The 23969-nt window shown below is 53.6% G+C and overlaps 1 protein-coding gene across 4 annotated transcripts; it reads left to right on the top strand.

Annotated features, from left to right (window-relative positions):
- Positions 1-673: 673 nt before the first annotated feature.
- On the top strand, positions 674-23860 carry Plcd1 (phospholipase C delta 1). 4 transcript variants are annotated; one of them, XM_016005271.3, is made up of 15 exons: positions 674-831; positions 9513-9677; positions 12940-13168; positions 19077-19206; positions 19288-19519; positions 20177-20378; positions 20482-20626; positions 20700-20849; positions 20929-21087; positions 21305-21464; positions 21676-21792; positions 22746-22924; positions 23016-23148; positions 23227-23376; positions 23497-23860. In XM_016005271.3, the coding sequence occupies exons 1-15, from the start codon at positions 798-800 to the stop codon at positions 23580-23582; spliced, it is 2271 nt and encodes a 756-aa protein (XP_015860757.2). In that variant the 5' UTR covers positions 674-797; the 3' UTR covers positions 23583-23860. The 4 variants fall into 4 exon arrangements, with proteins under 4 accessions (XP_015860757.2, XP_042137981.2, XP_015860756.2 ...); XM_016005270.3 differs by lacking the exon at positions 674-831 and adding an exon at positions 5859-6019; XM_076577324.1 differs by lacking the exon at positions 674-831 and adding an exon at positions 5876-6155.
- The last annotated feature ends 109 nt before the right edge of the window (positions 23861-23969 follow it).

Below are 23969 nucleotides of genomic sequence, written 5' to 3'. Positions count from 1 at the left end.
TCGGGAAACTGCCCTCCAGCTGTTCTGGCCTGGTAGTGCCAGAAGAGAAGGAGCTGAGGTGAGCCAGACTTTAATTGTCTTCAGCATCAGGGGTGGAGTTCGCTAGGGCACTCTTCCTCAGGCAGCCTCATGGCAGGCCTCCCATCTCTCCTCTCCCCCGATGAAAGACCTGCACCTGCCTCAACACCCTCCCCACAACCCTCCCGGAAGTGAGAAGTCTCCCAGAGAAAGGGAGGGGACCCTCTCCTGACAAAAATGTAGCTATTACTCTCCCTAAACCTCGCAATGTGGGCCGGTGCCTGCACCCATTTCTCAGAAGACGACCCGGACTGCCCGGCTAGAATGCCGCTTTAGCAGTGATTCCTGTCCCCGCTAAGACCGGATTCTGATTCTTTCCCGCATCACCCACAACCCCAGCGAGGCGAGGCGCCCACAGGCAGGGCGTGGGGCCGGCAGCCCGCGGTAATGACAGGGCCTGTGGGAGGCGGCGGTGGAGGAAGCAGGAGGAATCTGACTATTTCTGGCCCGGGCGCACCCAGCTGGCTAGAGCCCCGGCCAGGGTTGGCCAGTCTTCCCGGCCCCCAGCTCTGCGTCCTTTCCCGGTCCCCTGGAGGGGGCGGGGAGAAGCGCGGGTTGGCGGGCTCGGGGGGCGGGGCGGGGCCGTGGACCCACCCTCCGGCCTCCTCCCACCGCAGTCCAGTCGGGTCCCTGCACCGGCCTGCGCTCGGACCCCAGGCCGCTCGGTTGCTGATCACGTGAGTCACGCCGCGTCCCCTCCGCCGCTCGCCCCGACGGGCATGGACTCGGGTCGGGACTTCCTGACCCTGCACGGTGAGTGTCCCGCCCGCAGGGGAGACCCTCGGGAAAGCCTGTCCCTACCCCAGGGGCAGGGGTAGTAGCTCCTCGTGCTGCATTTGTACTACCGGTGAGACTGACTCCTTGGCCCCTGGCGGGATCCTGGAAAACTTCAGCCCGGGCTGGGCAGAACCTTGGGCGTTTCCAGACTTTCTCCCAAATCTGGCCCAAGAGATCGGGGAGCAGTGCAGACTTCTCTCGGGAGTTCCCCCTTATCCTGTTCATAAAAGGTGGGGCTCCTCGGTCCAGATGGCACCAAGGGAGTCGGGGAAGGAAGGGAACAGCATCCTTGGACCACCGAGTTCTCCCTGCCCTTTCAGAGGCTTCCCAAAACACGGGTGTGCCTGGACCGCGTCAGGCCGCGCGGGCGTGGCAGATGAGGGTGTGAGGGGTGGAGCGAGGAGGAGGTGTGCAAGTTTGGCTGAGGTCGGTCTGGCAGCCTTCATTGCCTAGAACGGAAAACAGCCATGCCAGGGCTGGGAGCAGCAGCGCGATCGTATTTGCTGACCCTCCTGGCCACAGTGGGCCAGGTCTCAGCTAGAACTGCCTTGAAGTTCGGTCCTTTGTCCAGCCGGCTTTGTTTCTGCCCAGCAGGGCTAGCTCCTCTCCCTATGACTGTCACTCTAGCGGAGCGGACAGTCCAGGCTCCGGGCTGCAAGCCTTGGAAAACTCCCGGGAAGGGAGAGGAACAACTGGTATTCTGCACACTTCGGGAGGGGTTTGGGGGAGTCTTTCCTTCGTGTCTCCGCGGGTCATCACCAGCTCAGCAAACCCCGCCCCTCCCACACCAATCCACTGCTTAACAGTATTTCTCACTTTACTCTAGTATCCTTGACATTGTAGGTCTTTTTAAATTAAATTACACATACTGTATATGTGTGTGTGTGTGTGTGTGTGTGTGCGCGCGCGCGCACGCGTGTGTGCGTTTGTGAGTGCGTGTGTGCGTGTGTGCATGTGTGTGTGTGTGTGTGTGTGTGTGTGTGTGTAGGTCAGAGGACAACTTGCAGGAATCTGTTCTCTCCTTCCAGCATGTGGATTCTAAGGATCAAACTCAGGTCACGGGGCTTGGCAGCAATCGCCTTCACCCCGCTGAGACAGCTCACCAACTAGGTTGTAGATTTTTGTGCTCACCAGTCAGGCACTCCACCCCCCCCCCCCCCACACACACCTCCGATATGTGCCCTGCAGCCAGCCCCCAATCTGTTTTATGTTTGTTAGTCGACCTAGACCTTGTTGCTAGGGTTTCTCAAGGCCACATTGTCAGGCTGGGTCCCCGTCCCTCCCACTGCGTCCCCATTCTCTTCAGAGGCCAGAGGTACCCTTACAGCTCCTGACAGAATGGTGAGAACAGGGGGTTGGCAGCTCAGAAGATCACAGTGCTGTCTGCCTGCCAGGCTGCTCCTCTCCCTGCCTGCCTCCCTCTGAGCCCTCTGGTTGCCTCTGACACCACAGCAGCCTTGGGTCCTGTTGTAACAGGTTCTAGCCTTGGTGTCTGTTCCCTTGTCCCGTCTTTCCTGGGCCAGCCCTGGTGTCTTCCCGATAGAGAAAGACTCAGCGCCTCAGTCTGAAAGCACAGGCTTGGCCAGCCTGGCTCACCCTGTTTGGGATCAGCCTCCCTCGTGTGTGACTCAGTCGAGCCTTTCCTGCAGGACTGGAATGTACGCTGTGACCAAGGCGATGGACCTGTGGGCCGGCCGCTGCTAGCCTGCCCTCCACAGTGACCTCAGCGAGCACATCTGCAAACATTGCAAGCCAGATGTGGGAAGAACAGTGGTCAAGGGGACCCGGTGGGGGGGGGGACAGTGGTCACTGTGACATGCGTGCTTCTGACAGGGTGCTGCATCCCTTTTCACAGTGCAGGTCCCCCAGCACTGGCCACATGCTGCCCGACCACACTTTCTGGCTTGGGCAATTGGGGGTCTGCTGCAGGAATGCCCCCGGTCCCTTCTATTGGCTGGAGACCTATGGACTCACCTAGAGATGAAATGTCCCTCTGCCCTTACTTCCTGCTCATACAGAGGCAATGCTGTATACCGGCATAAATTGTGAAGACAAATGCCAGAGTTCTCTCTCTCTCTCTCTCTCTCTCTCTCTCTCTCTCTCTCTCTCTCTCTCGTCTAACTTCTGTGTGTTTCTTCTCAGTTTCTTCATCTGCAAAATGAGAGGAAACACCACCTACCTCACAGGGGTGCTGTGGGGGTGGGATGAGATAGCATTGGGCAGGTAGAGCATCAGATTCTAATCTGCAGGAGCCATCCCCCAAGCCAGGAGTTGTCTGGCAGGGGTGGTAGATGATGGGACACTATCACAGGCAACTGTGGCTGGAACCAGATGAATGAGCCAGGAGGCTCGCTCCACTTCTGAGGCCTGAAACTTAATGCTGCATTTCCCATCTCCTCCTACCCCATATCCTCCACTCCATGTTAGCTAAGCCCGGACGGGTATCCTCAGCAGGTTCCAAAAATGTGCTTGAAAATGTGACATCACCTCCCAGGACCTTTCCCTTCACTGAAGACATTCACCCACACTAACTTTCCCTCCACCTGGCCTACCTGCCCTATTGAGGAACTGGCACTCTGTAAAGGGAAGGAGAGGGGCCTCCTCATAGAGAACACAGGCTCCAAGCCCAGCTTTGCTGTTTACTGTATAACCTTTGCCTTTCTGAGCTCCTTTCTCATCCGTGGGATTACAATGTACTTTTCCACAGAGGATGTTGCCGGGATCAACCGTTAATGAGGGTTGGGGATTTAACTCAGCCCAGTGCTTGCCTGGCACACACCATTCCTAGGGTCAGTCCCTAGCACCTCATGAGCCTGGTCTAGTGGTACATGATTACAACTCTAGCATCTGGGAGGTGACAATCATTAGTTCAAGGCCATCCTCCGCTACACAGGCTGTTGGAGGTCACCCTAGGATACACAAGATCCTAGCTCAGACAAACAAAATTAAGGGGCTTAGGAATTCTGGGTTGCTTAAAAAGCCAGAGCCCCCAGGAAAAGCCATCACAGGAAATAGGGATGGCCAGTTCCCCACTGACAGGAGTTATGTCTCAAAGCTGTCTGGCTCGGGGGTTCTGGGTTCATCATATACACACATTGACCCATGTTGGTCTTAAACTTTTTGTGTGCCCCAGGCTGTGTGGGGAGTCAGGAAAGTCTATGGACCTTCTCAAACCCGCATTGTATTGTTATGCGGGTTGTTTGAGGTTTGCTGTTGTTTGAGCGTTTTGTCTGGTTTTGTTTGTTTGTTTTTTTGTTTGTTTGTTTTTTGAGACAGAGTCTCACTTTATAGCCAGGCTGGCCCGAAGCTCACTATTGTAGCTCAGGCTGTTCTCACACTCACAGCTATCTTCCTGCCTTGAAATCCCGAGGACTACAGTTAGAGATGTGAGCCACCAGAACAAACTCAGGATCATGTTCTTAGATGCATCATAACATAAAGTGCTGAAGAATTCAAAGGAAATACTGAGATGTGATCACATCAGGTCCCGGGTGGTTGCTGTTCTGGCTAAGAGAGTCCCCGTGGGCCTCTTCACAGCCTGGGTAGGCTAGCCTGTGCTCTACTCTCCCTCACTCCAAATAAAAAGCTTTCCTGTGTCCACATTTCAGTTCATCGATGTTAAAGTACCTTGCTCCATATTTATTCTTCGCGTGACGTGACGGTAGGCAGCCTGCTTGCCCTGTGCTTCAATGTTTGGCTTTTACTGTGCTTGCCTGTGTCCCAAACTGGCTTTGCCAGTGACTCATCGTGGCTGCTGCAGTGGACCCTGTGGGGATCTCTTCAGGGACCGAGGGTGAAGGAGGGGTGAGTCAGGCCTCTGGGTGGTGTCCTGACACTCCTGCAGCAGGGACTCAGTAATTGCAGAGTGAATGAAAGGGGAGTTGTACACATGAAAGGCCCCAGTGTTCCCGAGCACTCTGGAGACACAGTTCTGCACAAAGTTGCAGTCTTTCTGATTTATTCTAGGCAAGCCCGTGGACTCCTTTTGAGGTCAGCATTTTTTTTTTTTTCTTTTTAAGAACTGAGTCTGTGCCCAACGATGGCAGTGCATGCTTTTCATTCACAGCACTAGGAAGGCAGAGGCGGGTGATCTCTGAATTCAAGGCCAGCCTGGTCTACAGAGTGAGTTCCAGGACAGCCAGGGCTACACAGAGAAACCCTGTCTCAAAACAAACAAACAACAAAAAACAAAAACAAGCCTAAAAAAACAAAACAAAAACCAAAGGAAAAGAAAAAAGAAAAAAAAATGTGTTTGCATATGTTACCTTGGAGAGGTCCCTGATCAAATTGGAAACCAAGAGGAAAACCAGAGAGCCGGCAGCAGGCCTAGTCACAACGAGTCAGTGGAGTAAATGAGGAGAAGAGATTTGTCGGGCGGGCCCGGTAGATTAGTCCCGGCTCTCCCGATCCTCTCCGCGTCTCTGTTAAACTCTGCAGGCACCAGGATTCCCTCTGCAGCTCAGCCTTCGCCCTGGTGCCGCCTAGGCGATCTTGCAGAGTTGGCGAAGGAGTTCCCTGCCAGCTGTAACGCTCACGGCCGCCCAGTCCCCACCCTCACACACCCTCCCAAGTGGAAGTCCCCCCCCCCCGCCCTCCTGGGCTCCGCCTTTCCCGTGCAGAAGCCCCCCCTCTGAGCTCCGCCTCTCCGGTGTGCTTCCTGGCTGTGCCTCCTCCACGTTGTCTCCCCGGCGGTGACTGCCAGCCTCTGGGCCTGGGTTATGTCTGTCAGGCTCTGCCTCCCTAACCCTCCAGCGGTGCTTGCTATTCTAACACTCTGGAGGTGAAGGCACAAGGATCGGAACTCAAGGCCATCTCGACCACACCGGGCCTCCCCCGTCCCGCCACCTAGTTTCTGGTTCCATTTCCTCCGCCTACTTCCCCGGCTCTCTCCAATCTCCCTAGATCATAGGCCCCGCCCCCATGGTTGGGCCCGCCCCCAAAGTCCTGGCCCGCCCATCCTCTGAGGTTCGGGCTCCGCCTTCTCAAGGCTAGATTGCCGGACTCTGCGGGATTCTAAGCCAGGCTTCACCCAGGCAGTCTTGGGAGGACGACATGCAGTGTCTCGGGATCCCGAGCTGCAGGCGGCGGAGCGTGAGCCGCTCCCGGGAGCTCTACCTGCAGGAGCAGAGTCGCAAAGTGGCTGCGCTCAATGGGCAGAGGCTGGGTAAGGGGTTCGGGGACACGGAGAGCCCGCTGCGGGCAATGGGACAGCAGCTGGAACAGGACGCTCCTCCTTTTGAGCCTCTGATTAGACGTGTTTAGTTCTTCTGCGGGGCTGTGTTTTCATTGTTGGAGCTGGGGTGAGTACTGGGGGTGGAATGGGGGACTAGCTACGTACCCTTTCCCGAGCAAGCCAATGTTCACGTTCTCTACTAACTCCAACTCCCCCTGGTTACAAATTAACCCCTGGGGGTATGGCTCCCTGTAAAGCGGTGTGACTGCCCCAGTGAGGTCCAGTTTGGTAGTGGGCAAATGTGCACCTGGACAGGTGACAGTTGGTGACCCCAGGGTGGCTGAGTGATTCTGTCACACTCGTGGAATTGTGTCACCATTGTTTGGGGGTGATCGTTTGTACTGTCGTATACCCAAGTGTCACACTGTAGTACCTAAGGTGTCTGTGTGTGACCCTGTGTGACTGTGCAGCTGACAGTGACTGCTTATGACTGATGTGACTGTGTGACCTAAGGCGATGGACTGACTGCCAGTCTACGCTATAGTGTGGGTTTTCTGATTCGGTTACCCAGAGGCTCTGTGTCTTTGAGTGGTGACCGAATGTTTCATAACTCTGACCCTGAGAGCAGGCTTCCTAATTCCGAGTCCCAACTCCGAGGTGCAGCTTCCTTCGCCCCGATTTCCTCCTCTGTAAAATGAGGATAATGACACTACCTCTCTTCACCGAGTTGTTGAGGGGGTTAAATACATGTGCTGAGAACAGTATCTCATTCAAGAATTAGCTATCATTATGGCTGCTGCTGTTATTACGGTGACAGCATTCCTGCACTGTATGTAGTGTGCCTGTGTGTGAAAAAGAGTAATACCCACTCCACGAGACACAGGTAGTTTGGGGGGCACTGTCCCTGGGTGCGAGGTTGTGATGGGGCGGTGGATCTCAGTGTAGCTGTGTATCGATGTGGGTTCCAGGCCCGGCACCGTCATCATGCATCACACTGGGAACATGGACAGAATGTCCGGCATTCTTACCGGTACCTGGAGTGCCTTCCATGTCCTCTAAATAGTTGCTTCCCTGTGAGCAGCTAGCCTGGAAACGATTGGCGAAACCCCTTAGCTCTTGACCCACCCGCCCTTCCAAGGCTGAGTGGAGCTGGGCGAGGGCTTCCACAGACATTGTGCATGATAAGAGAACAAGGGTCCTGTGGTAGGCCACCCAGAGGCCTCAGAACCAGGAAACCCTTCCCACCCGATGGAGGTCCCTGCCCAGATTTCCCAGTTCCTGGAGGGTGGTAGCTGTCACCCTGCTGGAGTTATCTAGGTCCACTTGGGACTCAAATCTACCTCCAGGAAGCCAGGACAGCAGCAGGAGCTTATCACTGCCTGACCTCACAGACCGGGCCACAACTGGTGGCTCCTGACAGGATGAACTTGTCATCCCTTTATGATGTTTTCCAAAACAGCAGGGTAGGTAGGGGCTTGCCTTCCACTTCCCAGAAGCCCCCATTCCCATCTGAGCTGTTAGCAGGAGCTTGCTTAGCTGTGTCCAGCTCAGGGGGCAGGGTGCTGCCAGATGGTCAGGAGGGCGCCCTCCTACTTGTACCTCAGCCTCAGAAGAGACAGTGGGACCTTCCCAACAGAGGCCAGAGGTGGCCCTCTGCTCTGGCAGTCTGGAAACTCCCTAACCTTCCCTTCACATGGGACATTCTGTGTGAGCCCCCTTCCAGGTCTCCCCACACTGAAGGGAAGCTGCTTTTTACTGAGGTAGAGCATCTTCGAGCAATGGGTAGACACATGGGACAAAGGTGGTGGCATGTGACATGACTGTCATCTCAAAGGACTGGCAATAATGCTTTCTGCGACATTTCTTACCCCAGGGCTGATGAGGGAGCAGAGGCCCAGGGAGGGAAGGAGGCTCCCGAAGGATGTTAGCCCTGGGATCTGCCCTCACAGGAAGTGGGACGCTGATGAGGGATAAGGGAGATGTGGGTGAGTGCGGCCTGTCCATATAGGCCTGTAGATAATGTGTAGAAAGTATGCCGGGTGGTGGTGGCAGCGGCGGCGGCGGCGGCGGTGGTGGCGGCACACGCCTTTAATCCCAGCACTCGGGAGGCAGAGGCAGGTGGATCTCTGTGAGTTCGAGGTCAGCCTGGTCTACACAGTGATCCAGGAAAGGCGCAAAGCTACACAGAGAAACCCATCTCGAAAAACCACAAAAAAAAAAAAAAGTGTAGAAAGTAAGAGTGTCTATGATGGGTGTAGGATCTGTGGCTTTGTGAGGTCCCTCCAGCCTAGGCCGAGGCTCTGGCCCCTCAAACAGGACAGTTAGAGTCTTTGATGCCACTTTTCTGTTGGGTCACATAGTTTTAGGGACATAATTAGGTATCCAATTGGCTTTGAATAGATCTGGCTGCTGAACTGTGTGGGATATCAACACATGTGCATACATGTGCACACACCACCTTGCAGGTGTATCTACCTCTGTATCACACTGATGGTTGTCAGGGTACAGTGTGTAGGTATCTTCTTTATCATCATCAATACAGGATCTGTTTGCGGACATTGACTCCTGAGGGGCTTGGTGCCCTTCTGATGCCTCCTGTCTGCGTCTGTCGAGGGAGCCCATGACTCAGGTCAAGCCCGCATCTCTGAAAATGGCACAAGAGCTGGGCAGGAGCCAGACAAGCAGGCAGAGTTCTGTCCTCCCGGCGGGCCCTGTCTCGGCTTCTGAAAACACTGGGCTCTCTCCTAAAGCAACTGTGTCCCTGAGGGAGCCCAGACCCGGGACACTGGGTGGTGGGGTCTGGTAGGAAAGGCAGGGCCATCCCAGCAGGCTAAACGTAGTCCATAGTGGGCTCATCATTCTCTTCTGGGGGCAAAGACGGGGAGAGGGGAGAGGGTGGCTGGGAGAGCGGAGGCCCAGGGATTCCATGGCAGTAAATCAGGAAGTCATCAGGTCATACAGCTGGTCAGGAAGTGTGCTGGAACCTAGGTACAGATAATGTTGGAGCCATTGGAGACGGGAGGTTATTTGGCTCTGAAGCCTGGGTTTGTTTCCAGCTGCGTGGTCCCTTTGCCTTCCCGTCTGCTTCATCTTTTAGTCCCAGATCCCTTCGTTTCACTCTGAGTCAGACCATTTCCCAGGTCCCCCAGGAACCACAGGTATTTGAACTGTGCCCATTCAGACTTTAGACAAGTCACAGTGTCTGTATGGTCTTGGGGCAGAGAATGCAGCACAATGGTCAAATGCCATGCACAAATGCCCTGGGTTCGAGCAGTACCCATGCTGAGGCTAAAGCATGACCTTAGGTAGGTCGAAGTCTTCCCTGAAGGAGGCGGGGTCTGGGGTTGGCTGGCGGGATCGAAGGAGGAGAAGTATATACCCCTGAAAAGGATAGGGGTGGTGAAAGGGCTGAGAGGGCAGAGGGGACAAGGCCAGTGTGGGGCCGACCACAAGAGAGGCATCTCACCAGCACTGACCCTCGCAGGGCTGCAGGATGACCAGGACCTCCAGGCCCTTCTGAAAGGCAGCCAGCTCCTGAAGGTCAAGTCCAGCTCATGGCGGAGAGAGCGCTTCTACAAGCTACAGGAAGACTGCAAGACCATCTGGCAGGAATCCCGCAAGGTCATGAGGTCCCCGGAGTCCCAGCTGTGTGAGTGCCTGGGTCTTGTGGTGGGGGTGGTACAGGGTAGGTCAATCCTGGACTGTGACCACAGGTGGGCCGTGCGTGACAAAAGGACCAAAAGGAAGAAACTTAGGCTGGTTGGAGTCAGGGAAATATTCGAGTTAAATTATATGTAGGGAAACTGAGGTCAAGCTGGTCGCAGAAGGCAATCATGGGTGTTAAAAGAGGGTGAAGATACATGACCATGACCACAGATGGGGACAGCCAGGCTCAGAAGCGACTAAGGAGCTGGGCAGGGTTGTTTGAACTTATAGGTGCCACCCAGGTGATTATCAAGGAGAGAAAATAGGTGGATCAGCACTCTAGGTATGCAAGGGCCAAAAGCTAGGCCCAAAGTCCAGGGACAGATAAAGTACTTCCGTATCAGTGGCCAGTATGTTAGGTGGGGTGGAGGAGATTGAATCTCTCCTGGAACTAGAGCCGTGGGAGGCTTGGGTGGAGCAGGGAGGAGAAGAGAGTGAGCAGGGCTGGTCACTGTCTTTCTAGAAGCTTCTCAGGGGCCCAGGGACCCAAAGCTGAGGGGATAGGTATGCGAATGGAGAGAGCCTCCTGAGACCTTGGCGGTAGCTCTGCAAACATGCCCTTCAGTGCAGGACTCCCCGAGAGTTCCATCCGAGACCTCCCTGGCAGAGAGCTGCGCCACCAGGAAAATTCTACGACAGTGGCCCAGGCTCCTGCCGGCCTGTCCAGCACGAGAGCCACCAGCTCCAAGAGGCCAGTGGGCTCTAGACTTGCAGCCAGTGTGAGTGAGGAGCCTAGTGTTAACTTCTGTTTCGATTTATACCCACAAACGTTCTGTGGTTCTGTGAAATTTTCATTGGCTGTTCTGGAACTTATTCTGTAGACCAGGCTGGCCTTGAACTCAGAGATCTGCTTGCCTCTGCTGGAATTAAAGGCACGTGCCACCACACCTGGTGTGTGTTTGTTTGTTTGTTTTTTAAGAACAGGGTCTCATACAGCCGGAGCTGGCCTTGAACTTCGTGTGTAGCCGAGGATGGCACTCCTGCCCTTGTTAATAAAGATAGATGAATTCCCAGTCTTTCAGCTGTAGACTCCTGAGTGCTCAGTTTGAGGATGGGACTTGGAAGTGCCTCAGAAACTACTCTGAGAACTGGGCGTGTAGCTCAATTGGTAGAACACTTGCCTATCATTCATGAAGTTCCCAGCACTTCATAGACTGGGTGTGGTGGCGCATGCCTTTTATTATCTTAGTGTTTGGGAGGTAGAGGCAGAAGGATCAGAAGTTCAAGGCCATCCTCATCTGCATAGTGAGTTTAAGACCAGTTTAGGAACTTGAATTCCTGTCACAGAAACAAAAGAAAGTCACCTTGAGACTCAACTCTGTCCCGGCCCAGCGAATGCCTCCCAGCGCAGGAGTGACCCCGACCTTGCCTGTGTCTTGTGGCGCCAGACAGGCTTCCTACACTGGACTCCTGTCCTGATACAGGGTTTCCTGTTAGCCACTGGTGGATGGGAACATGGTGGGAACAGAGGGCTTTCACCGGAGTGGTGGATACATAGGAATTGCTAACCTCTGTGCTTAGTGCTTGGAGAGGGATGGGGAAGGGGCAGGAAGAAGAGATGACCCCACCCTATGCCCTTCCAACAGCAGCTGTCGCTCAGGCTCGCAGGAGCCTGGGGACAGATCCAGGGGCACTCTAAGAGGCTTGCTTCTAGCTCCGATGGCCGCCACAGGTCCCTGCTTAGCAGGCCTTGTTTGTACTTGTTTTTCCCAGTCCAGGTTGAGATTCTTGTCCTCAGTGGCACCTTACCCCTGGGGAAACTGAGTCCCGATGATGGAGGAGTAGCACATTCTCCCATTTCTCTGTCTAGTGCTAAGTCTCCCCAGTGCCTCCTCACTGCCCACCCTTTGTTCCCAGGAATGTTATCAGCGGTGAAGGCAGCTGGCCTTTCTCTCAGGGGCCGGTGGAGGCGTGGGCCTGGGGCTCCATGGCCCAGGCTTCCTGTTTTCTTTCCTGGCCCAGGGTGGCCCATCTGCCTAGTGGGGCAGAGAAGGATTAACCAGGGATATGCTCTGCATCCCAGATGGTGCAGGGGTCACGTGTCCCACTGTTCAGCGTTTATGACCCAGGCAAAGCACATCATACATGTGGTCCTGTAGGTGTCTGAAAGGCCCCTGGGGCCTCGGGGTAGGAGGAGTTTGGGAGGGACATGACAATTTACAGATAGGCCCATTCTAGGACCCAGAATGGCTAAAGATAGGATGTGGCGGGGCAGTCCTGTGTGGGGAGGCTCAGCATAAGCCATGACGGTGAGGCTGGGGTGGGTATATTGGGATGGCAGCCTGGGATGGTAGCATATAAGGTCTTGTTTGTTCCTGAAGTTTGGAAGACTGGCTGTGATAGAAGGGGGCCCTCTCCAGCCTCATAAGGGCAGAATGATTTAATCTCGCAGACCTCAAGAGAACGTGATGAACCCACCATGTCTAGCCTTCTGGGAAGGCCCCCCTCTTCTTTCCTGCTTTTTTCTGCTGAGCCTCCTGGGTCTGGGATCCCTCAGTATGGGGGCTCTAATGCAGAGCTCAGCCTTTTCATAAGCTGAGACAGGCCCAGGAGGACAGAACTCGGCCTCCTTATCGCCCCCTGTCCAGCTCTTCTCAGCGATGCAGACTGGCCTCTACTCTGCTTCTTGGGAACCTGAAAGGTAGGGTTTTTCCACACCCTTCTGCCAAGGGGCTCCCTGAAGCCAGAACTCATGTAGTCACACACAGGGTAAATACACCACTTTTCTCTCTGTCTCAGGTCCATGACTGACCAAGTGTGGCCACCCATCTCCTGAGTAGAAGGGCCAGGAGGCTCTCGTAGCTATGGGGCCCCAAAGTCCAGTGTGGCCTGGAGGGTGTGTGACCTCTCCATCCCAGGTGCCAGGCTCTGGAATGGTCTCACCCTCAGAAGCCTGTTCCTGCTATGATTCCTTCATTACTGTGACCCCGGACCTAGGTCCTAGCTGCCCTTCCTGCCCTAAGATTTCTGCCCCGTGTCTCCCTGTGTGTCCCCGCTCGGCCACTGTTGGCTGTCCTGTGTCCTGCCTGTGCTGTGTCCTCTTTCTCCTCATCTCACAACTCTGCCCTCCTCCTTGGACCCTCAGTCTGAGCCCCCCAGTCTGGCTGTGACAGTAGCCATGCCCCTCACCCCCGTGGCCGTGGCTGCACCAGAGACAGTCACTTATCTCACAGTCCGTCCTGCTGTCCCTTGTCTGTCCCCCGCAGTCTCCATCGAGGACATTCAGGAGGTACGGATGGGGCACCGCACCGAAGGCCTGGAGAAGTTTGCCCGCGACATACCTGAGGACCGCTGCTTCTCCATCGTCTTCAAGGACCAGCGCAACACACTAGACCTCATCGCCCCGTCGTCAGCTGACGCCCAGCACTGGGTGCAGGGCCTGGGCAAGGTCATCCATCACTCCGGCTCCATGAACCAGCGGCAGAAGCTGCAGCAGTATCCTCTTGGGGGCAGTGGGTCCTGGCTGGGTTTGGAATGCGTTTGGGTCAGTTTTGTGCCGCCGTAACAAAAGACCAGAGGAAGGGAAAATTATTCCGGTTTGAGAGATGCCGTCCATCATGGTGGAAGAGGCACAAGGCAGACAGTCACTGTGTCTGCAGTCGGGAAGCGGAGAGAAGGAGACAGGCACTGCCCTCAGCTCAGCTCCTTTTCCTTTCTTATTCAACCTGGGACTCTAAGGAGTGCTGGGACCCATGTCTCTCATTTAAACTCCTGACACTCCCTCAAAGACGCCCCCAGAGGCGTCCCCCAAATCCAGGCAAGCCGGCAATGACATGGAGCGCCACACAGACTGAGCGGCTTTTACGACACTAGTTTATTCCTTCAGGTACCAGCCTGGTTAGCTCTGGTGAGAGCTTCCTCCCTTGTTTGCAGGTGGCTGCCTCCTCACTGTGTCCTGTCATGAACACAGAGAAAGCTCCCTTCACAGGCAGTAACCCTGGGGTCAAGGCTCCACCTTCATATCCTCATCTAACCCAGAGACTCCCATCTCTGAAATCATCTAGGGGTTGCTGTTTCAACTGGGAATTTTAGGGATTCATGTTTCAGTCTGTGGCAGAAGGGAAAGGTCTTCTGACCCAGGGCCAGGAACTGTGTGTCTCCCTGGTTCTCTCTGTAAGCAGCGTGGAGGTAGGTGACTGGGGAGTCACTCCAGTGAGAGCTGGGGTGGTGTAGGCATGTTCTCCGGGGTTACTGCACTCTAGGAGTTGGAAGGCTGTGGCACTCTCCTGAGCCATGCTTTCAGGAGTGTTACTGTGAGCCCAGTGTTCAGATCAGCCAGTGAGCTGAAGACGGTAACTCAGTCCAGTCCGGTGATCCTGCTTCCGGCACACATGAGATAAGGGTGGAACCAGCTCCAACTTTTGTTTGTTTACCTGAGGCAGATTCTGGGCTGGAACTTGTGATCCTCCTGCCTCTTGTGTGCTGAGATCACAGGTCTGTCCCACAATGCCCTGCAGCTCCCCTTTTTATGACAGTTTTATGGAGAGATAGTTCACATACCATAAAATCAACCCAAGTGTTGAACCTAGGGCTGGGGCAATGGCTCAGTCAGTTAAGAACTTGCCACGCAAACATAAAGACCTGAATTTGAGTCCGGCACACAGGTGAAAGACCAGGAGTGGGCTGGAGAGATGGCTCAGCGTTTAAGAGCTTGTACTGCTCTTCCAGAGACCCAAGTTCTGTTCCCAGCACCCAGGAGGTTCAGCTAACTCACAACAGTCTGTAGTTTTAGCTCCAGGGAACCTGATGCCTCTGAACCCTGAGGGTTACCCGTACACACACACACACACACACACACACACACACACACACGCACGCACGCACGCACGCACGCACGCACGCACACATGCACACGCACGCACCCCCACACACACGCGCACCATATACGGTGTCTGTACCTGTAATCTCAGCACTGCATGGCAGAGACAGGCAGATCCCTTAGTCTTCCTAGACTAAAAAGTGAGTTCCAGGCCAGTGAGGGATCTTGTCTCAGAAGACAAGGCAGACAGACACATAGCGTGTGCATGTATGTCCATATGTGTGCAATGGCCAGAGGTCAGAAGAGGACACCGCATCCCCTGGAGCTCAGTTACAAGCCGTTGTGAAAAGCCCCATGTAGGTGCTGGGAACTGAACTCAGGTCCTCTAAACATTCTCTCCAGCTCCATGCTTAATTTTTTGAAAACCTGCCCAACTATTTTCCAAAGAAACTCCAACAGTTCAGACCCCCCTGCAGTGTGGGAGGGGTTCCATTTTTCCATCAGTGGCAGCATTAGTTTTCAGTCTTTCTCTTTTGCTATAGACACTGTCTTGGGTGTGAAGCAATCTCTGATTGATGTTCTGTTCTTTTGTGTGTGGCATGAGGTAGGAAATCTATTTTTTTTTTCTTTTTGTATTTGGATATGCAGCTGTTCCAGTACTATCTGTTGAGACTTATTTTTCATAATTATTTTTTATTGCATTACTTATTTATTGTGTGTGTTTGCACACTTGCCATCTAGTGTGTGTGGAGGTCAGGGGATAACTTGCAGGAGCTGATTCTCTTCTTCTGTCATAGGGTCCTGGGGATCAACTCAGTTATTGGGGACCTTTGCCTGCTGTGCCCTCATAGGCCTGAAAACATTATTCTGTTGAATCTTCCCATTGAATTGTGCACCGACTGTGAAAATGGATGTATTCTGGACTTAGTTCTCTTCCATTTGTCTGTTTGTCTGTCCTTTCGTACACATGCTTGCACCACACTCTTTCAGCCCCTTTAACTTTGTAGTCAGCTTCATAATCAGGAAGTGTGAATTGTCCGAGTCTGTTTTTTGTTTTGCAAGATTGGTTTGGCCGGTCTGGGGCCCCTGGCCTCCTGAATGTATTTTAAGATCAATTTGTCAGTTTCTTGCAAAGAAACCAACATCATTTGATAGGGATCTTGATCAATTTGGAGACTTCTCAGCAGGAAAATATGTCTTCTGATCCATGAACATGGATAGATGTCTTTACATTTGATTATTCTTTTTTCCATTGTTGAAGATTTACTCTGTGTGTGTGTGTGTGTGTGTGTGTGTGTGTGTGTGTGTGTGTGTACGTACATGTGTGTAGTGCCCCTAGAGATGTGGTTATAGGTGGTTGCAAGCCATCTGGAGGATGCTAGGATTCTAGGCCTGGTCCTCTGCAAGAACAGCAAACAATCTCTAGTGTGCCGACCATCGCTCCAGCCTCTAGCGTCTTTTTCCATTTCTCTTAATAATGTCTTGTGGCTTTCAGAATTTTAAGTTTTTTTTTTTTTTTGTTTTAAAGATTTATTTATTTATTATGTATACAGCATGTATGACCAGAAGAGGGCACCAGACCTTATTACAGATAGTTGTGAGCCACCACGTGGTTGCTGGGAATTGAACTCAGGACCTCTGGAAGAGCAGTCGGTGCTCTTAACCTCTAAGCCATTTCTCCAGCCCCAGAATTTTAAGTTTTATACTTTAAAAATAATTTCAAATAACTTTAATAATTTGGATGCTATTATAAGTTAATTGCTTCTTAGATTTTTATTATTATTATTATTATTATTATTATTATTATTATTATTATTACTATTATTTTGGGGTTTTTTGAGACAGGGTTTCTCTGTATAGCTTTGGCTGACCTGGAACTCACTCTGTAGACCAGGCTGGCCTCATACTTGGAGATCCACCTGCCTCTGCCTCTGCCTCCCGAGTGCTGGGATTAAAGATGTGCACCACCGCCTGTCATTTCTTAGATTTTTATAGTTGTTGGTTTTGGTTTGTCTGTTTTAAGACAGAGTCTCATGTGGCCCAGGCTACGGTGGAATTGGCTATCAGGGACTAAGGGGGTCCAGCCCCTCAATAGTTCCCTCCCAGGGTCTGGGAAGAATCTACAACCAGCTGATAATTTTTCCTTTGATGAAAAGAAATGAATCTATGTACATGAAACTCCTTAGTCCATACACTTTATTATTCTGTGTCAGTTCTCTCTCTACATAGCTTCTATCCTGCTCTCAAGCCCAGCTCCTTTCTTGCCTGATTTCTCTCTGCATGTATCTGCTGTCCCCTCTAAGTTCTATCTTAATTCTCTCATCTTAGTTCTGCCCCATCTAGGTTCTCATCCATCTAGTTCTTTCCCATATCAGCTCCTCTCCCATCGCCTTCTCTCTCATCTTGTTCTTCCCCATCTGGCTCTTCCTCATCTTCTATCTTGTTCCTCTAGTACTCTCTTCTAGCCCTTCAATCTAGTTCTTCCATTCTCTTTTCTCTTCTCCGTCTCATACTCAGGTTCTCTAGTCAAAAATTTCCTTCTCCCTCTCAGTTCTCCGTCCTCAAGTTCTCCAGTCCTCTCTTCCTCTCCATCTCCTTATACCTCTAAGTCCTTCTCTGAAAATAAAACTGCCCTTTTATCCCTTTGGCCCTTATCTCTCCATGCTATCTCTGCTCCTGCTGTTTCCGGCGAGTGTGTCCCATCGCTGGGCAACTTCCATCACAGCTGGATGTATCTGTAAGTTTGAACCCTTTAGTTCTGAGTTCATAGTTAAGAGTAGATCTAAAACTAGAGATAAGACTTTGGAAAGGAGGAAGTTAAGCTTTATTAGCACATCCGCCAGGCCTTCTCAAACAGGTAGTCTGGATGCTTAAGTCTGTTCTTAGAGAGTACAGAGGTTATCTCTGATAAGGTACTTTCTTCTGTCTGGGGATGGAGCTGGCCGGTCAATGATGGTCAATGATGATAATTACAGGGAGGCTTGAACTGGGGTTCTGGCTGAGCATAGCTGTCAGCACAGAAGGTTATCTAAAAATTCCTAGAAGTGGTTAGGTAAGGAGTTAGAGGTCTATAAAGTTAGTGAGGCTGTTAGGAATGGAGAGTAGAAACTAAATTGTTTGAAGCTGTTCCTTAAGGTCTACCTGACCTAGGCGGTGTCTCCCTGTGGAATGTACCTCAATTTCAGGAGACTTATTATGTGGTGGTTTGGACTGTTATTCCTGTTAGTCCTTGAATGTGGCTAAGGGAGATATCTGTTTCCAGAGGCAAAAGGAGAAGAAACGGATGAGCCTGAGGGAAGGAAGTCTTTCCTGAGGTTGTTCTCCAAATACCTCGAATGTGTATGTCCAAATAGTGATCAATCCACACTGTTAGCAATTCTTAGGAAAAAAATCTATTGGGAAAGCTATGAAGGCATACATGATTTTCATAACAGAAGACAACTGATATATAACAAGCCAAATAACACCAAAAGCTCCTTGGAATTTGGCTTCCTCTGAAGGAATTGATCCCTTCAGGTAGTGGCTTTGCCATAACCAGCTGAGTTCTTATAACATATTCCTGCGGCCCGTAGCCATTGGCTGTCTAGCTAAGGATGACCTAGAACTTCTGATTCTTCTACCTCTCAAGCTTCAGAGTGCTGAGGTTCCAGGGTGTGCTGCCTGGTACTTAGATTGTTTTTATAGTTCTATAGCATCACTTATGCTGGTTATGCTGTTGTTTCCTTTATGATCTCTTCAAAAATCCCATTGTCCTTTTTATGAACACACCCATGAAGTTCATTATCTTTGTTTGACTCAGTGAGGATTCTGAGGACTGCTAGGAGCCTCCCCTCCCCCGCCCCAGGTCCTCAAGAGTCTGAAGGGAGAAAAGGAGGATGAGGTAGGATGGGGCCAGGATGTCCCAGTCATGATGACTTGGTCCAGGCTTTGGTTTGTGTGGGAGATCTCCACTTTCTGATCAGTGGCTGGAAACTGGTGTTTCTGTACAGTAAGACTCAAGTACCGGAGGCTGGTTGAGAAACCGGAAGATGCGCTTCACAGTGATAACATCGTTGGTGCTGACATTGGCACTGTGAGAGACGTGCCATCCGGTGGGGGCGTTCTCGACTGGTGTCCTTCTCTGTAGTCTAGATTGTCTACAGTGAGCCTTTTCATCGTAGACAGTTTCAAACGTCATCAGGTGTCGGAATGAGCAAACAGAAAAAGACCTCTAGCTGGGCCTGGTGGTACTGTCCTGTAATCCGTGCTACTCAGGAAGCTGAGGCAGGAGGATCACAAGTTCAAGACCTCACTGAACTAAAGAGTGAGTTTAGGGTTGATCGGGGTCATTTAGAGCGCTCCTGACTTCAAATACAAAGTCGGGAGGACTGGGGTGGAGCGCTCTGTAAGACGCTGAGTTCAGCCCCAAACCGACCACCAAGCAGGAGAAGAAGGGAAAGGACCCTATAGGGACGGCCTCCAGGGCCCTCCCCTGCTCCCTGGTCCTCCAGCCTGCGGGGCACGGCTCCACAGGCTCCACAGGCTTCACATGGCCGGGATGCTGTGGGCATCAGAATGCTGTGTGTTTTCCTGACGGCTTCCCAGCTGGATTCACTCCTGCCTGCGAAAGGCTGATAAAAACAAGGACAACAAGATGAACTTCAAGGAGCTGAAGGACTTCCTGAAGGAACTCAACATACAGGTGGATGACAGCTATGCCAGGAAGATCTTCAGGGTGAGCTGGCTGGAGTGGCCGTGGGGCCCGGGGCCTGGCCTGTGGCTGGGTCTGAGCCCATGGGCTGTGCTGCCTTTACAGGAATGTGACCACTCCCAGACAGACTCGCTGGAGGATGAGGAGATCGAGACCTTCTACAAGATGCTGACCAAGCGGGCAGAGATCGACCGCGTCTTTGCAGAGGCTGCGGGATCCTCGGAGACCCTGTCAGTGGAGAAGCTAGTCACGTTTCTGCAGCATCAGCAGCGGGAGGAGGCGGCAGGGCCAGCACTGGCCCTCTCCCTCATTGAGCGCTACGAGCCCAGTGAGACTGGTGAGGGCCCGGCCAGAGACACATGGCTGGGGGACTGTGATGGAACTGCAGACAGACAGGCATGCTGGAGGGAGCCAGCCCCAGGGCTGCTGATCAGTGTGTGGCCGTCCTGTGTAAGCAGGCGCATGGGAGAGAGAGCGCCAGTGTTTGCCCTGTCTGGGCCTCACTTCCCTTCAGTTCTTTCTTCAAGGGGCTCTGAGTGTCCCTGCCCCAAGACGTAGAAAGAAGTGGCTGGTGAAGACAGTGTGCTGTTGTTACTTCCTTCTTTGTGTCTGTTCTGGATGCAGCTTTGAGACATGACCTAGGGGAGACAGAGCGCGGCTCACTACTTCCAGGCCAGCCTGTCAGCTTAGTGAGACCCAGCCTCACAGCACAGAGTTAACGGAGGTCTGGCTGTGTAGCTCAGTGGCGAGTGCTTGGGTAAGGACTCGGAGGCGATGTCACCCAGCGTTGAGCCTTTCAGACGGGGAGGAAGGAAAAGGACAGGGCCTCACCACACTGTAACCAAAGCCTCCCTGGGAGACCAGGACATCTGCTCCCCAGAGCTGCAGGGGACCAGCAGAAGGTGGGTGGGCAGGCAGAGTGGAGAAAAGACTTTCCTTTCCTCCGCGGTAGGCATCTAGTTCTGACTGGAAATGGTGGCTTCTTCCTACCTAGCCAAGGCACAGCGGCAGATGACCAAGGATGGCTTCCTCATGTACTTGCTCTCTGCCGATGGCAGCGCCTTCAGCCTGGCCCACCGCCGTGTCTACCAGGACATGGACCAGCCACTCAGCCACTACCTAGTGTCCTCTTCCCACAACACCTACCTGCTGGAAGATCAGCTCACAGGGCCCAGCAGCACAGAGGCCTACATCCGGTGCGGGCCAGGGGTGAAACTGTCAGGGGCGAGTCGGGGTGGGACACCCCTCCCCCCGACAGGACCTGGAGGGTCCTAGCCTAGCCGTCGCTGCTCCCTGCAGGGCTCTGTGCAAAGGCTGCCGCTGCCTGGAACTGGACTGCTGGGACGGTCCCGGTCAGGAACCCGTCATCTACCACGGCTACACTTTTACGTCTAAGATCCTCTTCTGCGACGTGCTCAGGGCCATCCGGGACTATGCCTTCAAGGTTGGGCGTGCCCGTGGGAGTGAGGAGAGGATCGGGGTGGACAGTCCCTTCTAACCCATCTTGGGGCTTTCAGGCGTCCCCCTACCCAGTCATCCTGTCCCTGGAGAACCACTGCAGCCTGGAGCAGCAGAGAGTGATGGCCCGTCACCTGAAGGCCATCCTGGGGCCCCTGCTGCTGGACCGGCCTCTGGAGGGGGTTACCACGAGCCTGCCTTCCCCCGAGGTACAGAGTGGGTAACCAAGGCGGGGAACTTGGCTGGGAGGCCTAGATGGGTCTTAACCACTCAGCCCTATCTCCCCAGCAACTGAGGGGCAAGATCCTGCTGAAAGGGAAGAAGTTTGGAGGGCTGCTGCCTGCGGGAGGGGAAGACGGGCCTGAGGCCACTGATGTGTCTGACGAAGACGAGGCCGCTGAAATGGAGGACGAGGCTGTTCGGAGCCAAGTGCAGCAGAAGCCCAAGGTTCTAGGGGACGCCGTGGCGGTGGGGTGGCCCCGGGTCCCTCCCACTCCCGTTGCCCACTGGACAGTTGCCTCATCTTAGTTTTTCTGTGGCTGCCATTCAGACCTTCTGCCCCTCTCTCTGTCTGTCCTCTCTCTCTGTTGTCTGGGTTTCTGGCGCTCAGTGGCCACCTTGTCCTACCCTCTGGCTCTAACCTGGGCCTCCCCGTGGCCTCCAGGAGGATAAGCTGAAGCTGGTGCCGGAGCTCTCCGACCTGGTCATTTACTGCAAGAGTGTCCACTTCGGGGGCTTCTCCAATCCTAGCACCTCCGAGCAGGCATTCTATGAGATGGCTTCCTTCTCCGAGAACCGTGCCCTCCGGCTGCTGCAAGAATCAGGTGAGCCCCTGTCCTTGCAGGCATCTGATCCTGGCCGTCTGGACTGGTCAAGACTGGGCCTGTCCTCCACCCTTGCAGGGGTCCCAAGTTGGCACTCCCTGCTTTATGTCTGGGCAGAACTGGCGAGGTGAGGTGGGGTGGGGTGGGGTAGGTAGGTGTGTCTTCGGCCCACCAAGGCCTTCACTGCTGACTTGACCCCACCTATTCTCAGGAAACAGTTTTGTCCGCCATAACGTGAACCACCTGAGCAGGATCTATCCAGCTGGGAGAAGAACAGATTCCTCCAACTACAGTCCCGTGGAGATGTGGAATGGGGGCTGTCAAATTGGTACGGGCCGCCTGGGATGGGGGGGGGGATAGACAGGGCACCTGGCCTTCATGTCCAGGGGCCTCGAGCCCTGGAGGTCACAGGGGAAGTCTGCGCACCTGAGAAGGGTTAGGTGCAGGCCAAGAGCCGAGCGTGGAAATTGCCCAGCCAGCAAGTCTGTGTCTGGTGTGTGCACTCCAGCCCTTTGAATTTCGCCATCAGGAGTGGAACACGTAGCTCGCCATTAGAGGGCTTGCCTGGCATGCATGAAGTCCTAGGTTCAACCCTCTGCACTGCGGAGAACAGGGGTGGTATCACACCTGTCATCTCAACACCTTCTCGAGGTGGAGGCAGGGATGGGGTAGGGTGGGTGGGTTAGGAGCTCAAGGTCTTCCTTGGCTACATAGTGGGTTCCAGGCTAGCCTGGGTTACCTGAGACCCTGCCTCAAAACCCAACAAAACAGGCTGGGGAGACGACTCAGTCAGCAAAGTGTCTGCCATTCAAGCATGAGGTCCTGCGTTGGGATTCCTACCCATGTGAAAGGACGGCAGTGATGACCCACATCTGTAACCTCAGCACTGAGGGAGGAGGCCGGGCTCTGGAGCTCATGGCCAACCCGCCCACATGAATTGGTGATCCCTGGGTTCAGTGGAGACTCTGTCTCAAAAAATAGTAAAGAGCAATGAGAAAGATGCCAGACATTGGCCTCTGGCCTCCACACAGGTACACAAGTATGAATAACACATGCACACACTCACGGGAGCACATGTCTATTACACACACACAAATAAACAGAACATGTGGTCAGTGTGGTGGGCCAGTTAGGATGATGGGAAGGCAGGAGACACTGGAACGTCATTGGATCCTGCCTCCAACTCACATAGGAACCTGGACTATAGTGCACTCTGAGCAGGCTGGGCTCTAGGACTTTGGGGCCAGCCCACAGCTTGTGACTGCTCTCATTCACCTGTAGTGGCTCTGAACTTCCAAACCCCTGGGCCGGAAATGGATGTCTACCTGGGCCGCTTCCAGGACAATGGAGCCTGTGGGTATGTGCTGAAACCTGCCTTCCTGAGAGACCCCAACACCACCTTCAGCTCACGTGCCCTGACTCAGGGGCCCTGGTGGGCTCGGAAGAGGCTCCGTGTCCGGGTATGGCCAGACACAGAAGGGACAGATGCCGTTGGGGATCCCTGCTGCTCACTACCACCCCTGAATGCTCATTGTCCCCACATTTCCTTAGATCATCTCTGGACAGCAGCTACCAAAAGTCAACAAGAGTAAGAATTCAATCGTGGACCCCAAGGTGATAGTGGAGATCCACGGTGTGGCCCGGGACGTGGCCAGCCATCAGACCACAGTTATTACTAATAATGGTATAGTATGCGCTGGCTGGTTGGGCCAGGCCGCTGGTTCTGGTGGCCTTGCTATTGATATGGTGTTGGTCCTTCTAGGTTTCAACCCGTGGTGGGACACAGAGTTTGAGTTTGAGGTAGCAGTGCCCGACCTTGCCCTCGTACGCTTCGTAGTGGAGGACTATGATGCCTCCTCTAAGAATGACTTCATTGGCCAGAGTACTATCCCCTGGAACAGCCTCAAGCAGGGTGAGTGTTGGAGGGAAGGGGCCAGCCAGGAACAGTGGGCAGGGCCTGGCTTCTCTTAGCCTACATCTCACAATGCCTTGAGTATCCTCTCCCAGTGACCAGAGCTGTCCTTCCCACCAGGGTACCGCCACATCCACCTCTTGTCTAAGAACGGAGACCATCATCCATCAGCCACGCTCTTTGTGAAGATCTCCATCCAGGACTAAACCTGGAGACTGGGTGAGGTCCACCCTGACTGGGCCCAGCTGGATCCACACCTCGGGCAAGACTGGCATTGTTGCACCGACTTCCGGTGCAGAGCTTGAGGCCCTGACCTGCCTTCATGGAGCTCTAACACATCACCTGTGCTTCTGCCTCTCAGGGGACCCAAGAGCGGTCCAGTCCCCGGAGTGGTCCACACTTCCGTTAGGAGGAACACTGCAGCCCTCTCCCTACCCTCTAGCTATCTTTAGGTTGTGAGTTTTTATAAAAGTCACCAGGTAAAGCCTAATAGTCTTTTTACGTAGACGCTAGAGAAGCCCTCCAGACCTCACCCTTCCCACCATCATGGGGTCATTTGGAGTGAGCAGTCTGAAGGAATCCTTTCCACGGAG

Source organism: Peromyscus maniculatus, chromosome 7 (assembly GCF_049852395.1).
Source record: "Peromyscus maniculatus bairdii isolate BWxNUB_F1_BW_parent chromosome 7, HU_Pman_BW_mat_3.1, whole genome shotgun sequence".
Classification (NCBI taxonomy): domain Eukaryota; kingdom Metazoa; phylum Chordata; class Mammalia; order Rodentia; family Cricetidae; genus Peromyscus; species Peromyscus maniculatus.
This window is presented reverse-complemented; position numbering and strand designations above follow the sequence as displayed.